Source organism: Strigops habroptila, chromosome 1 (genome assembly GCF_004027225.2).
Source record: "Strigops habroptila isolate Jane chromosome 1, bStrHab1.2.pri, whole genome shotgun sequence".
NCBI classification, from domain to species: domain Eukaryota; kingdom Metazoa; phylum Chordata; class Aves; order Psittaciformes; family Psittacidae; genus Strigops; species Strigops habroptila.
In genome coordinates, this window is record NC_044277.2 from 55,551,592 (window position 1) to 55,567,860 (window position 16,269).

Genomic DNA, 16,269 nt, shown 5'->3' on the forward strand with positions numbered 1-16,269 from the left:
ACTGAAAAACATAAGAATTCTGTTAATGCAAGTTGAAACCTAAACTTATTTAGCTCTGAACACATTCTGTAAAAAACTATATATTTTTGCCTTTATATTTGAAGAAACTATTTCTTCAAATTTTACCCTTATTATTAGTCTGTTGGGCTGCGATAGTAAGAGTTATCAGTTCTCTGGCCTGCTATTTTAAAAATCCTTATTTCTTGCTTTCAGTGAGGTTAATTTAATGTTTAACCTGAAAGCTAACATTTATCATTTAGTGTCTGCGTGAATTTATCTTGTATACTCAGGAGCAGAATTTTGGTCTAGGAGGCAAGCATGGGAACCAAAAATTTTCCTAGGTAGTAACAAAACTGACAAGACAGCCAAGTGAGACACAAGTGAGAGTCTAGGAGACACAAGTAATATCCTACAATGCTTTAATTTGTGTTTATGGCCTGCTTGGCTTTCAATAAGCTTAAATCAGCAGATGAAAAAGTTGCTGTCGAAATTTCTTACTCCTCTGGTATTTCACATGTGGCAAAAAAAAAAACCCAAACCAAATCCCATTTTGTGATCTATGTTTGGATGCATTGCTTTAAATACTTATTTACTAAAATGTGGTTGTAATACCTTATAAAAAGATAGATACATATATGAAGGTTTGTATAGTTTTTCATTCTGCCCTGCTATATCACTAATATTACCATTTGTAGTAAAAAAATAACACAATATCTCTTTTTCCTGCTCCAAAACAGAAGTATTATCTAGAAAAATAAGTATAGCACACATTGATGTCCTTTGTACATAGTCAAAAAAATATCTACCGGTTAAGATTAAATTATGACATTGAACCCTGAACAGACTCATATTTTAGCTAGAGGTGTGCTTCAGTTTAAGAATGTGATTAATATTTAAGGTGTTCAATGTGTTAATGACAGTGTTGAAATGCTTAGTTCTCTGTGTGCTTTAAATACTTTGAGATTTGCTCGGGTATATAGCTTTCTCTCTTCTTCTGTTATACATAGCTGATGGAATTCTGTTTTTAACTTCTTAATTTACTGATCAATCTGAATTACAACAAAAATGTTTTTAACCCATAATAACCATGCTATTGCCAATATCCATAGTGCTGTTCTGGCTAGCTATACCCCTTGGTGATGGTTTTACACCATCTTACTTTTATCTTTCCATACGATGTGATTCAGTGCTGTAATTAGTGAGTTAGATTTTTCAGTTTATCCCTGAGACTAAATTCTTAGTTTAATTGAGGCAGCTGGAAAACATAAACATTGTTTCCACCAGGTCCAGAAGATCAAGCCAAGAGCTTCCTTTGTCTTTCTAGGAGGCATTGTAGTTGATTTGACACTTATATGAAAAGAAAAATGCAAATGAAAATGTGCTGACCCAAAGAATAATTTGCAAGAAGATTTTCTTGATTGTTTTATTGCCTTCTTTCGCTATAGAGAATCCAGCACAGATTGGGAGAGGCTATGTAGCCATAACTATCCTTGACATCAATGACAATGCCCCTGAGTTTGCCATGGAGTATGAGACAACTGTCTGTGAAAATGCTCAAGCTGGTCAGGTATGGCTTGATAATTTTCTAATGTTTATTTTTATCAGATAGGCAGTCATCCATTATGAATGCCTGCCAGCTTTAAGATGCAATAGAATAGTCTTATGGCAGTAAAAATGATGCTTTGATGCAAAGCACAAGCAATGTTGATCAAACTATATCATCTTCACCATACCTTTGAAGAGAAAGACTCTGGTGTAAAAATTACTAGTTTAAGGGACTGATAAAATATCTGGTTTTCTTACTAATATAACTGACACTTTTTGCAAAATTCACCTAATTTTGAATAATATTAAGAATGCATACTTTCTCCTAATTTTGCTGGGAAATGGAATGTCATGACACAGAGGTTTTTCTCAGACTAAAGGCCTACCATTTCTAAAAAGAGTACTTACTTTTATTTCCCTTCATAAGTATGGTCCATAAGGCCACAATTTCACAAGGGAGGTATATTCCTACCATATTCCCCAGTGTCTTTAATTCCCTCAATGTGTTTCAAATCGTCCTAGACTCAACTAAAAGTAATCTGGTGTTGTTTATCCTTGGTGTCTCTTATATTTCGACTTTTCCTCTCTACTTTGTAAGATCTCAGAAAATAGATATATTCTCTCATTCTCCATTCTCTCTCCTAGAAAACTAGTGAATGATTCACCTATGTGGGTCCCACATATTCCCTGGGAGACTTTGCACTTTTGTTCCTTCTCCCTGAATATTGTCCTTCTTGTGGCAGACGTTGCTATTACACATTTCAAAATCACAGCATAAATTCAATCCTTAAAAGAAAACACTATGATTATTGGTTTGTGTTCACGCGAAACACAGAATACATGTGCTCTCATTGGACTATTTGTTTGTTTCCCCTGGGATCTAGTCAGAGCTATTAGCTCTGAGAATTCATTCTTTATAGATTGTAAACAATGGTGAAACTATTTTTAGGGCAGATTTTGACTGAATTTTAGAAAATAAAATTGGAAAAAAAATCCCAGTAATTATTAATATAGTAATGAATTGGCTATTTATTTTCCATATTTAAAAAAAAAAAAGTACATGAATTAAAATGCTCGAAGGGATAATCACTTCCTTGTGAAAGTTTATAATGTGAATTGCAGCCACTGATAACTACGTAAAGGTCCATACACTTCTTCTACTGCTAAGCAGTTTATACTCCGAGCTCTGGTGAATGACAGGACCTAACTTTCTCATAGGCCCTGCAAATCATTGCTTTTGGCCAATAAAGTTGGTAGAGGGAAAGTGAAGAGTCACGTCATTTTTTTGTTTTTATAGTATCTACACATGCTTGGGAGGTTAGAAAGCCGAAACGCAATATGGGCAGGACTCAAGCAAGGGTTGATACTTAAATAGGTAATAGAGGAACTATACAATGTACATATATTTATGCTTCTTACCGTTCCAAACAATGAACCCTGATATATCTCAAAACAGGTGATCCAGAAAATCAGTGCAATTGATAAAGATGATCCACCAAATGGCCATCAGTTCTACTTCAGTTTAGCAGCAGAAGCAGCAAATAACCACAATTTTACGCTGCAAGACAACAAAGGTAAGGGCATTTTTGGGGGGTAAATACTCACCACTAACACCTTTCAATTTGAATATATTGTGTATGATCTACATAAACTTCTATTCTGGTAAGGAAATAAACTGAACTGCAACCAAGCTACAAAATAATTTATCTATAGATTTGTCAAGGAAAGTAAGCTGTCGTTTGAATAATTTAAATCCTTGAGCCAAATAAAGTAGCTTCAAAAATATATATTTTTTTTTTTTCAGAAGTCACTCTTCTCACATTTTTTCCTTGTATTTATAGATTCCTATCTAAATTAGATTTCATCTTGGAGTCGTGACTGAAAAAGACCAGGAATTCATGTTTTATTAATATAACTCAGGGCATAAAAAATAAGTGGGTTTTTTTTGGTTTTGCATTTGTTTGGGGTTTTGTGGGTTTTTTGTTTTGTTTTTTTTTTCCTTTGCTCGCTTGTGGCGGTTTTTGGTTTTTTGGTTTTGTGTGCTCTTTTTTTTTGTTTTTGTTTTTGTTTTTTTTGTTTTGGTTTGGTTTTTTTTTTTATTAAGAAAACCACATCTTTTCAGTAAGTATACTACCTGTTGAAGAATGTTTTTGATAATGGAAGCTGCCTACAACATTTACGCAGACTTCTTATGACTATTTCCCCAAAGACTTATGCAAAGACTCTCACTGACGTCATGTTTCTATTAGTTAAAATATCTGAGAACTGGCTTCTAATTTGTGTTCTCATTAGTTGTACTGCATAGGAGGCAGCTGGGCATGTATCAGTCAGTTTAGCTATTAACTGAAGCAAATAGAACTAAATAGACACTGTGTTACTCTTGCTCTTTTATGGATCAGTACTAAACCAGAGCTACAAAGTCACCCTTATTAATAAAAAAAGAAAAACAGACATATGGTAGACTAAAGGATACTGTTTGTACAGACAGACTTTAAACAACATTCACTAAGCATAACGTGACCTAATAAAGTTCTCTCACACAGCTATTTATTGCTTTACCCTGCATGTAGTTACTGACATGCTGAATTTTCTTCATATGAGCAGCTTGCAGTTCAAAACTAAAGACTGTAATAGTAATAATGATCTAAATAATAAAAACGCATTAGAATAAGACTCTATTCAGAAATCTGACATTGTTACAAGTACTGTATTTAATGAAAAGACAAGCATCTTTCAGAGAAGGTATAATTTGAAAAAAAAAGTAATAACAGACTTTTGCAATGACGGTAAAATCCATGGAGTCACAAAACACAGTAGCAATTGCCTCTTTTGATGTTAATTAATTTTATGTATATCTTCTCATATGGTGCTATATGAAGAAATGCTTGCATATTTTCCCAGATAGGTCATAATAGATGACACAAAAAGATAACTTTACAGGATTATCAATGTATCTGTCTATAAGTAGATAGATCAGTAGGTAGGTGGATAGATAGATAGATAGACAGACAGACAGACAGACAGACAGACCAACCAAACTTTTCTATACATTCTAGGAGATGTAACTCCCTACCTCTCAGGAGCTGTCAACCTATATTGAACACAGTGAGTTTTGTACATGTTTTCTGGAAGACAAGGGCTTTTTAATCACCCAACTCAGAGCAGCATCGAACCACACATTTTAGATGGATTATAGTAGTCATCTTGATCCTCAGATGAGACGAAAAAACAAGTGCATATCTTTGTTACATGTGCAATTACTTGTATTTGGGTACCAACTGGATTTTTTTCTTTCATTCAAAAATATTTCCTTGGTCTTCAGAACTTCTTCTCCTACTAATATGTTCATCCCTTACATTAATATGATATCTATATCTGTAAATAATTGAAACAAATCCTTGGAAATTAGACCTGAAACATGTACATAGATACTTAATGTGATCACCAAAGGGTAAATTTTTTATTTATTTATTTTTTAATAATAATCTCATCGTCAACTATCTATCAAGAGTATGGAACTGTGAGCTTAACTAAAATTAAATAGACCTCTGCAATTTTGAAACAGTCGTTTGTGAAAAATAGAAATCTTTTGTTTAGTTATGTATTGTTTCTTAGCTGATTCTGTCTCTGCAGCATCAAAAATATATGACCAGGAAAGATAATCTTGTTGAAATAATATGAATGTGTTTATAAAGCCTTTTAAGTGAAAGACTGTTTTATTCATAGGCTTGTGGTTTAGAAAGGTCATGCATTTTATATTTATCTTTTTATTCCTTTATCTAGATAATACTGCAACAGTATTAACTAGACGAAATGGGTTTCGAAGACAGGAACAGTCTGTTTTCTACTTGCCAATATTCATTGTGGACAGCGGATCACCTTCACTTAGTAGCACTAATACCCTCACCATCAGAGTCTGTGATTGTGATGCAGATGGTATTGCTCAGTCATGCAATGCAGAAGCATATATCTTGCCTGCAGGACTTAGCACTGGAGCCCTGATTGCAATATTGGCTTGTGTCTTGACACTGCTAGGTACGTCTTCTTCCTATTGCTTCTATTTTCTATTCAATGTATAGTTGCAGTAGATAGATAGACAGACAGACAGGCACAGACAGATGTGTACAAAAGCTTCAACACTGCTTCCTCCTCCTCCACCGCCTGATTTCTGTAAACAGAAACACCTAACATTCCAGGCAGAACAGCATTTTGTATCATGAGGCACTCAAAATCTTTAATTTGGGATTTTCCAGTTCAGATACTTTGTTCATATATCAAGCTGCCTCCAGACATATACATATGAAATAATAGTAAGAGAAAAAAAAAAAAGATCACTTGCATCAAATGTTATGTTTAAGAGATAGAGTATTTGGATTAGCATACTTACTGTATCACCAGTACCAGTATGTGTCCTTTTTTTCAGATAGATACAGCTATTTTTTAACATTTCTTGCTTTCTACAGAACAAATGACATCCAGAAAATATAACAGAGGTAATTTACTGATGGAAATAATATTTAATTGATCATCTTCTACAGAATGACCTTTTGTTACTTCTGCAACTGGCAGCACAGTTGGGTTTTATGTTGTTCAATTAGATAAAAGACACTGGAAAACAGTGGAATAGTGTCAACATCCTAGTTTGGTTAGCATTTCTCATCCTATGCTCAGCCTTTAAGCAAAATGGCTACATGGTAGTAGTGAAGGCCCAAATCGAGGAGTAAAGATGAAGGACCATTCTGCATCTACAGGATGCAGTTGAGCAAAAGTGCAGTTTTGTTTATCATCAGAAAGTTCATGTGTTAAGAAGGGTACCAATTCAGCACATAATGATTCTTTGTGTGCTGCTATCAATGGAGAGAGTTTTGTATTCCCTGGCTGTACATACCAGTCTAAGGGAAAAGGGTATACCATAGTCTCCTTAGGTTGGTATAACCCCAGCGGTGATTTATCTGTCACTGTTACCAAAGTAATTTGAATAGGTCAAATCAAGAGACTTTTGTCCACACTTGTATTCATGGCAGTATCTCATCAATGTATAAAGATCTCTTCTTATTGACTTTGATTCACCTTGCTGTGAGCCATTGGAATGAAATTTCTCTTCTGCTACAAACATTTCTAAAAGAGCAAAAAAAGGAAATCCTCTTGCATTGTTGTTACAGAGTAAGAAAAACCACTACCTCTGCATTGAACCAAGCCAACTTACTCAGGAGCTATGTATAAGAGATGGCATTTCCAGAGTGTTCCATCTTTGTGACAAAAACCCCTAACAACAAAAGATTGTTTAAACTCACTCAAGATATGGTTAGGCTTAGGTTTAAGGAGAAATGGAAGGGAATGATTGCCAAAAGTTTTAATGAATATTTTTAAATGCCATATTTCTAGTAGCATTTCTAGGCCATTTATACACACAAATGAACTTTATTTGGACATGAAGCTAAATGATAAATCTCAAAAAAGTATACAAAAGATTCTCTTATATCGACTGGCATTAGCGTCAGTAGTAAAACACCCATTTGAAACTTTGGTCTAATGTACTTAAGAAAAAATCTGTAACAACAGCAATTCACTTCATCCCAAATTGAAACATCATTTCTGTTATATATAGAAAAAGAGTTTCCAAAGATTACAAACTACTGCAGATACAACGCAGCCTGGCCTGTCCATAACTTTTCTTAAATAGAAGCCATAAAGTCTTAAAGAAGACAACTGAGTGGAGACACAGCATGTTACCAGGCACTAATTTGCTTATTCTACTCAGTGAACCAGGGTTCAAACACAACAAATAAATCAAGAAACCTGAGGTTTTGTTCAGGTCATTTTTAGAGTGTGCTGAAGAAGCTTTTCATAAAGAATTGAGGATAAGCTCTTTGAATAATGGGCTGTGCATTGTAGAGGAATCTTGCATATGACCAACTCACTATTGATTTTATTTTTCAAAGAATTGGACTTCCAAACTCAGCTCTCTGAATGCACCACCATTGTTTATTCAAATAGACATATGTATGTGCTGCCATCACTTCCAATCTAAACTGTTCCTTTTGGGTACAATTCAAATCTGCAGGCACAGTTTAGGCTATGTTTGTATGTTACCCCTGGCTTTGAGTCCTGTGTTTTGGTACTTGCGTCCTGTTGCTGTTTTTTAACCAGCCAGGTGCCAAGGAAGAAGTACCTAAGCATCACTGATGCCCAGTTAAATCAGTCAAGTGTTGTTGCTTGTCTGGTCCCAAAGCCTTTCTTCTTCTCTCATATGTTCCTAGAAGACATTTTCTGGGATTAGCTGAATGCTGCTAGGAATTCACTTTCTCTTTTCTTCCCTTTTTCTTTTCTTCACACACATTCCTGAAAAAAATAATCCTGAAGATCCAGTAGCACAGCATAAAAAACAGATTTCAGCGGTTGGCAAGTGGTTCCAGAGCTGGGACCAAGGGATGCACCTTTTTGTACAAGAGTTTATCGTCAGTGACAAGTGGAGACAGGCTACCAGATCAAAATTTTTTTCTGGCCCAAGATTCACATGCAGTGCAAATCCAGTCACATTCATCAATGTGAGTGCCAGTTGTAAAGCAGAGGAGGCATGAGATTTGCATAAATGTCATGGACACATGCATTCTGGCACTAGTATCTTGAATTCTTAGTAAGCTCTTATTTTCCTAAAGTTAGCATGATGTACTTTGGTATTTGTTCTTGCCCCAAACATCCATTTGTCTAAAAAATAACGATTTGTCTTGACCAAGGGTCAGATTGTCTTAGGGGGACTTCTTAGTGTTATTATTTTTACTTAAACAGCTAACCAATTCTAGTTAATCACAATGTTTTCACTAATGCTAAGAAAGAAGAATGCTACTGAATCATACTGATTCGTTGCAATTGCATAAAACATGGTGTAGACAATTTTTTCAAACTAAAATAATTTTTAAAAGTTAAAAACATTTTACGAAAATCTTTTTCCTTCCTCATATTGACTGATGGAGATTAAATTCTAAGTTTTATTCCACAAGAAAGTTCCATTACTTTGTTAATTACTCAAAACTGCTTTATAATTATTCAGTCTGCAGTGAAGCTACATTTTAAAGACAAAACTAAAAAAAAAAAAAAGAAAGTTCTTGCAATTTATTCTATAAAAAGCATATGAAAAGCTAGGTTTTATTCATTTTAGACCATATGTAATTTTGGAGAAGTAAGTAGAAATTTTCTTAACTCCTCTGAAAATTATATGGTAATTTAATTCAAAGTAATTTGATTTTCAGTTAGTATCTTCCAGACAAGATAATTGCTTTTGTAACAAGTGTTTAGCATAAAATGTGTACATAAAATCACACAGAAAACAATGTTCACCTGTAGATAACCCAATCCTATTTGAGAGGTTAAAGATTTTCTTTGTATTGAAACAATAGTAAGCTAGATTGACATAATGCTTTTTCACAATTTTTATTTTCCTTACTTCTGAATATAATCTATTATTACTTATTTTCTTAGAAACACCAAAGAAAGCCTCATATCAGTGTGATACTAGAGTTTGCAATATAATAATATTATACTTGATAATAATATATAAATAATAATATATATTGATTAAACTTCAAAATATAGATTTATTTTTCAGTTTCAGGATGAGGAATTTATTGTCACATTATCTACAAGAACACAATTAAATTAGCACACATAATTGTGTGATTCATAAACAAGAAAAAACAGTCCTAGTCATAAGGATCTTTTTCTCCAAATAAGTAAAATGAGTAGAGAATGTGACTATGTAGGACATGTGGGTTTTGGTCTTGCATTTTTAAAAGTGATAAATCTAAAACTGTTTTAATTTGGGGGTATCCAAATTAAATCATTTAAAAGGTGGTTGAGTAAACAGAGCTGATGCTGTTTTCTGAAAATTATGGAGCTGATTAGGGTCACTCAGTGTGGGCATTTAAAGGTCATAGTCTCTTTGTAAATATCAATCCAAACCGATTAGACAACAGTTATATAGGAAGCTTATTAACTGGGAATTATATGCAGGTTTCCTGAGGCTTGTCCTCTGTAATCCCCAAATCTCATCTGACTGTACTGGCAACTGCAAGGTATAACTAAATAGGTTGTTAGTGTGCTGCTCAGATGACTGAGGATCTGCAGTCTTCAAATTTATGAATCATGACACACCTAAGGTATAAACCAATGTGCAGATTTGCTTGTAGCTGATGCGGCTTATTGCTATAGTAAATACCAGGCTTAAGGGTGTAGCGTATACATGGCATGATAATGCTTGTGATTTAGCTTTGTCCCTTACTGCATAGCTCTGTATGTAGTGTTCTCCCTTAGGTTACCTCCGGGCTTTCATAGCTTCCTTATAATTATGTTGCAGTTGCCTTGAGTACAAAAGGAAAGATTAATACTAAACCAGAGAAATATGCTCAGGTGGACTAAATCTGACTTTTTGCCAGATCATACAAAATGGAAATTTCGTAAGAATTTCATAAAGCACACTGAAAAATAGCAAAACAAAAATGTCCTCTTGTATTCAAAGATGTTTGTTTAAAGACTGATTTAGGTGAACTGAACTACTATACTATCATTACATCTATACTGACACAAGGGTAAAACTGTGTATTACCACAGCTAATATAAACACAAATGACATTTTTCTTGGCTATTGTACCTGTTAAATAAAATCAACATTTCTAATAATTCAGGTGTAAATCAAAACAAAAAGGTTAGTTTAGATCTATCTCTATTAGTTCTGCATACTTAGTGTTTGTAATTACTTCTAATATTGATTGGTTTATTTATTTGTTAAATCACATATGAAATCAATAATGCCATTTCATCTCTTTAGCATGAGTTCTGTGTACCAGCACGGAGCCAAACTAGTGGCCTCAAAGTGCAATACATATGTCCCTTAAGCTTTTCTATTTCTCCATTCATTCCTTAGTGACATGGTTTAGAGGCAGCCGTGGCAGTCCACGGGTAATGGTTGGACTTAATGATCTTAAAGGTATTTTCCAACCTACTTGATTCTATGATTGTATTATTTCTTGTTTAAAGAGTGTAAGATCTGGTTTTCTAGATGTTCAGCTAGTGACTAATTACAGATTTAATCTCTGCTTGTGTGATAAATGTAGGGAACACTCCTCCCTCCCATCTTTATTTAATAAGAAATGTATAAGCTTTCAAAACAGCTGCACTTCATTTAGATATCAGTGATATTTGTTTGGGGCTTGTATTCAAATCTGCAGTTCCTGCAATGCAGCTAAATCTTTGTTTATTTAGAGGTTAAACTTTCCTGCTCATAACTGTTGGAAAGACTAGAAGTTAATATTCCCATAAGGCCATCTAAATGCTGAAACATTTAACCTTTAGAAAGACTCCATATTTTTCTTGGCTTTAAGCAAATGTGAGATGTACAAGGAATACTATGTAAAACATTCATAGTATCTTGATTTTTTATTGCACCTTTAGGCAGCCCTGCCTACTAAATTTCATATTTTTCACTTCTTAGCAGGTATTTAACTTTCAAAATGAAGTATTTTAAGAGTATGTTAAAAGAGACAGTCGTGTGAAAAGGCATTTACACTTGAGTAAAGGAAATTATTAGCTGCTTACTTATATGGCAATAAAATTGTGGCAGTAATTAAAAAGTTATGTCAATGGCAATCTTGGCTTAACTGTATATTTGCACTGTCAGCAAGCTAATTTGTCTTTCACTTTAAAATATATCATATAATAAAGAAAAACAATAAGAGTGGAGTACAATTGTTGCCTCTATGATGACAATTTTATGTTCGCTGCTGTATAATTTACAGCTCAATATATAGTATAAAAATATCAGAATGTTATGAAATTTCATGAAAGCCACTTTAAAGGTCAAAAACTTATATTGTCAAACTGCTTATGTAAATATTGTTCAAATATACAAAACCCAAAATGCCCTGAACTAGTGGCTTCTGAATTCAATACTTAAAGCACGAATGAGGGAGATGCCAGGAGCAAAAAAAATGAAAGAGTGATGCCCATGCTGCAGTAATAGAGTCACAAGGCATCTGTTAGTAAATGGATCATTAGATGTGTCCCTGGTAGCTACTGAAAAAAAGGGGGAAAAATATTGCCTAATATATTTGTCAAAAAGTTTAGAAAAAAAAGTTAACTTTTTCCAGTTTTATTTTTAGACATGCATGGTTCCAATGAAAAATAAAAAGGATTGCAGAAAGCCTACCTTTAAAGTCACCTTACGCTTTAGTCAATTCTAAGTAGTACTGTAATGTCTATAGAGAGTTTCCTGCATGTACATTATCTGATTGACTGTTTTATTCTAAGTGATCCTAATATTAAATCATGTCTCCAAATGACTAGATTGATATTGATTTTAAAAATTCTTCTATGAAAAAAAGGGTTTTCAAGAATGACAGTCCTCCTTCATACTATTTATGGAGGCTACTTTTGACACTACCTAGGGAAGCTCATGCTTAATTTCATCCTTATCAGCTTTTGCTTTTCCAGATGTTTCTACAGCATTTAGGTGTCATTTCAAAATTCTATAAGGATTGTAAGCCTTAGACATATGAATGCATATAATCACATATACTTAAGATTAAAATAAACATAAAATCAGGAAAGAATAATTGAATGTGGAATGACACTTTTCAACGTACTGTTATTTTTGTAGCCATAGTGATGCCTGTTATTATCTAGGAGTATCATTAACTCAGTAAATGTCCAGATGCTACAGTATGGTATTAATTATTTACTAGGAGGATGATTCACACTCCATCATGTCCCACAGATGGGTTCAATATTCATATTACTGGTTCCATATTTTTCGTGTCAGCAATGATATTTCTCCACCAAAACTGTATTTGAACTAGAGGAGCTTTGATTTAGTTTCTCCAAGTTCTTTTGGCTGTCACTGCAGTTTAGTATTAGATTGCAAAACTGAAAGAAATTTTAGGGATTAAAATATTGAAAAAATAATTAAATTTCTAGCACTGGCTGACCCAATAAATTCCAGCCCTAGCTGTTCTCATTAGATGTAATTCGTAAACCTCAAGTACAGCACTTTGCACTTTATAGGAAAGTGAGGGCTTATATAGAGATCCTTTCAATCCGTGAACTAAGACAGTTTTATTTTACACATTGCTTAACAATTCAGTGTTCTCCAATCTATGATTTAGCAGAGATTGGCCATATACTCTAATTCAGCCACTTCCCAAACCATGGTTGTTAAATTCTATACAGGTACTTTATGAATGTGCTTTTATCACTTGGGCAATTAAAAGTTCAGGAAAAGGTCTTTTTTTTTTTGTTTTTATTTCATGACTGTGAGATTGTAATAGTCAGACTGAACCCAAAATTTATGTTTAGTAGACAGCATAGGATATAGTATTAGAGATGAAGATGTTAATTCTGAATGATTTCAGAAAGACATTCTTTAATGCCTAAAAAGCTTACGGTTTAAAAGCTGTTTCAGGACCTCCTAGGTTTCAAATCTAACTGTATAAATTGCCTGTTATTTCTTTGGATCTTTGCCATATAGATTAATGAATACTTCCACCACTGGGACAAGTATAAGGAAACTTTAGCACTGCTAAAACTCCAGTCTTTCTGTGTTCCAGTTCTTGTCTTGCTGATTGTCACCATGAGGCGACGGAAAAAGGAGCCCCTCATTTTTGATGAAGAGAGAGATATCAGAGAGAACATTGTCAGGTATGATGATGAGGGTGGAGGAGAAGAAGACACTGAGGCTTTTGACATGGCTGCCCTGAGAAACCTCAACATCATTCGAGACACCAAGACCAGAAGGGATGTGACACCCGAGATTCAGTTCTTGAGCAGACCAACTTTTAAAAGCATCCCAGATAACGTCATTTTTAGGGAATTTATCTGGGAAAGACTAAAAGAAGCCGACATGGACCCCTGCGCCCCTCCTTATGACTCCCTGCAGACATACGCATTTGAGGGAAATGGCTCAGTGGCAGAGTCTCTCAGTTCTTTAGATTCGATCAGCTCAAACTCTGACCAGAATTACGATTACCTCAGTGACTGGGGCCCTCGCTTTAAAAGGCTTGCGGATATGTATGGGACTGGACCAGAATGCTTATACTCATAGCCTTGGAACCTTTCTCTGAAAATGCACTGAAGAATAATAAAACAGAAAACTTAACCTTACAGACTGAAGAAAAGTTGTAAATATTTCTCCATTTTTAACCTTTTAGATTTTTTTGCCTTGGTGGAACATATATTCATTAGAGTTGTCCTAGGGACTGCACTGACCACACAGAAAATGAGCATTTGGTGGCATTTTTGATAAAATGAAATGCTCAGCCACGTTCAAATAGATAGCAACCCTCAGATACCTGCAGAGGCAACTCACTTTCAAGAGTACGTTATGCACTGTGACCTCAATGAGCCAATGATACTCTGTAGATGCCTTCGCAGTATTGCTGTATCTAGCACGCAGTGTCTCATATAAGTTTAAGAAGAAACAAATTTACAAATATGGTATATCATTCAATGCAACATTACAGTATATAGCATTTATGGATGCAAGGGATTTTTTTTAAGAAATTTTCTTTACAGTGTTGCATGCAGCTAGCTAGGACAAAAGCAGAAGGACAGACATTAAACCAAATAGAAGCCCAGCAGATCAATTTTTTGCTTCTTCTGTTTTGCTCTCAGAGCTATTGAATTAGAAGTTTCTGTAATTTTCTGGGCAGTTTTATGAAAAATTACTCTTTGCACTAAGAAATTCATTGATGATGTTTGTACATTGATGATGTTTGTCATCAACTTACCAAAGTTGAAGTTTGCAAACCACATAAAATGAGAAATATAGAGGGTTATTCTTATGGTTGAAAAGTTTAGTGATGCCTATGTAGGTATAGAAAAGATGTTGCTATCTATTTGCAGTTTTTTATTATCTCTTCTGATTTGTACAGGAGAACTTATCCTTTTTTATTATTATTTGACATAAAGTGTTATATTTATTTTGGAGCTCCAATCTTCTCTAAATTCAGGTCCATTTTACTGCCTCATGGTATTAGACTCATCAGAACATGCTGATTTTTCTCCAGTCTCAGATAAATGTAGGAAGTGAAGCATGGAAATGGAGAAATTACAGTAAAGCAATCTTACCCACCATTCATCTCTCAGAAAGGAGAGCAGCTCCAAGGACATGCAGTTGTTCTTCTGAGCCATTAAAAATCTGAGACATTTAAATAAAATATTTGTACATTGAATTTTTTGAAAGAAGACTACAGAGGTAGCTGGGAGTGTCTTTAATGCAAGATTTAATTTTCAAGGTTAAACATGCTATATGCTTCAAAGATGGTAAACACCTTGCTTTTCTTCTTCCCTGTCTCTTTTGCTGCTGAGGAATCACAGTAAAAGACTCTTCAATTTCTTTCTTATGTTAAGCAATGTAATGCTATTAACTCCAGAATGCATCTTTAGATCCTGCTGCACATAAGTATTCTTCCCCAAAGGTAACTCACTACACATAATTTCTACGCTGGTTCAGGAGTGCCAAAACAGAAGGACAGTTGCTGTTGGTTAAAATGCTGTATGATTTTGAAGTAGGATTTCTTAGAATAAGACAACTTTTTTATGATTCTGACAATATTTATACTTCACCCTTCATGATTTATTACTAGATATTAAGGCATATATTCAAGTAAAATAGTGTTTTTAAGTATTATTTCAGTTGGATTCGGTTTAGATAATCTGTAGATGAGTTCTTAAGTTAGACCCTGCTCCTGCAAACATTTTTGCTTGTACCTAACTTGAAATGACTTGACTTGCCTGCATTTACTGAGAGGTATACAGAATTGCTTGCAGGACTGTGTTTGTGAATAGAAGGTACTCCGTAGAGGATGATGCTCACTCTAAAAGTACTTCTTTCTGAAATGAAGGATCCTTGTACTAAAATCCCAAAGTGTGGGTGACACCAGGCTGGGAGATGGGAAATTATCATTAAAGCTTTGTAATTTTTGCAGGACAGCATTATCAATTAACTATGTGAAAGTGGCCTTCAGCTCCATCAGAGAAAACAAAATAATTTTTAACATCTGCAACAGATTTAATTTGAGTTAAATTTTAGTAGACAATCATTGTTTCATAATTCAGTAGATTTGCTTCTAGTTGTATTAAATATATATATATAAGTATATATATATATGACAGATTTTGTAATGGAACTGAAAGATATCGCCCAGGACTTTTAGTCATACATGTAAGATTTTCAATAAAAAAAATAAAAAGAAAAAGAAAAAAAAGACCATGTGTATGCAGTTTAATGAGAGCAAGATATGCTGCAGGAGTTAAGCAGGTGTTAAATCAGCAAGGTGCTGAGAGAACAGTTTTTTATTAATCTCCTTGTTGTTTGTGGGAAGATAATTCATACATCTGGATTAAGATGTCAAAAATGCTGATTTAAGCTCATAGCACTCAAAGGAGGTTTAAATGTGGTTTAGAGTAAACAGCACAATTCCCTTGCTTTTCCATCTTCTATATCTGCCAAAAAACCCCAAAAGCTCCCATGTTAAGAAACCGTGTTAGGGTTTTTTGCGGGGTGTGTTTTCATGGAAAGAAATATGCTTTACTCTAATACCACAAAAACTCTTTCATATACATATTTTTTGTTACACAGTTCTAAAATAATCAAGTAAATTTGGTACTACTTTCTATATGCTTACATACTGATTATATTATTGCAGTAAGAAAGAAGGGAAAAAATCCCATACA

General features: G+C 34.2%; 1 protein-coding gene across 1 annotated transcript in view; it reads left to right on the top strand.

The window, feature by feature from the left end:
* CDH7 (cadherin 7) overlaps positions 1-15,785 on the top strand; it is an 82,645-nt gene extending 66,860 nt beyond the window's left edge. The window contains exons 10-13 of the mRNA XM_030500606.1: positions 1,446-1,567; positions 3,002-3,119; positions 5,329-5,580; positions 13,143-15,785. Of these exons, the coding sequence (XP_030356466.1) occupies positions 1,446-1,567; positions 3,002-3,119; positions 5,329-5,580; positions 13,143-13,636 (986 nt within the window). The 3' untranslated portion in view covers positions 13,637-15,785. The remainder of the gene's footprint in view (positions 1-1,445; positions 1,568-3,001; positions 3,120-5,328; positions 5,581-13,142) is intronic.
* The last annotated feature ends 484 nt before the right edge of the window (positions 15,786-16,269 follow it).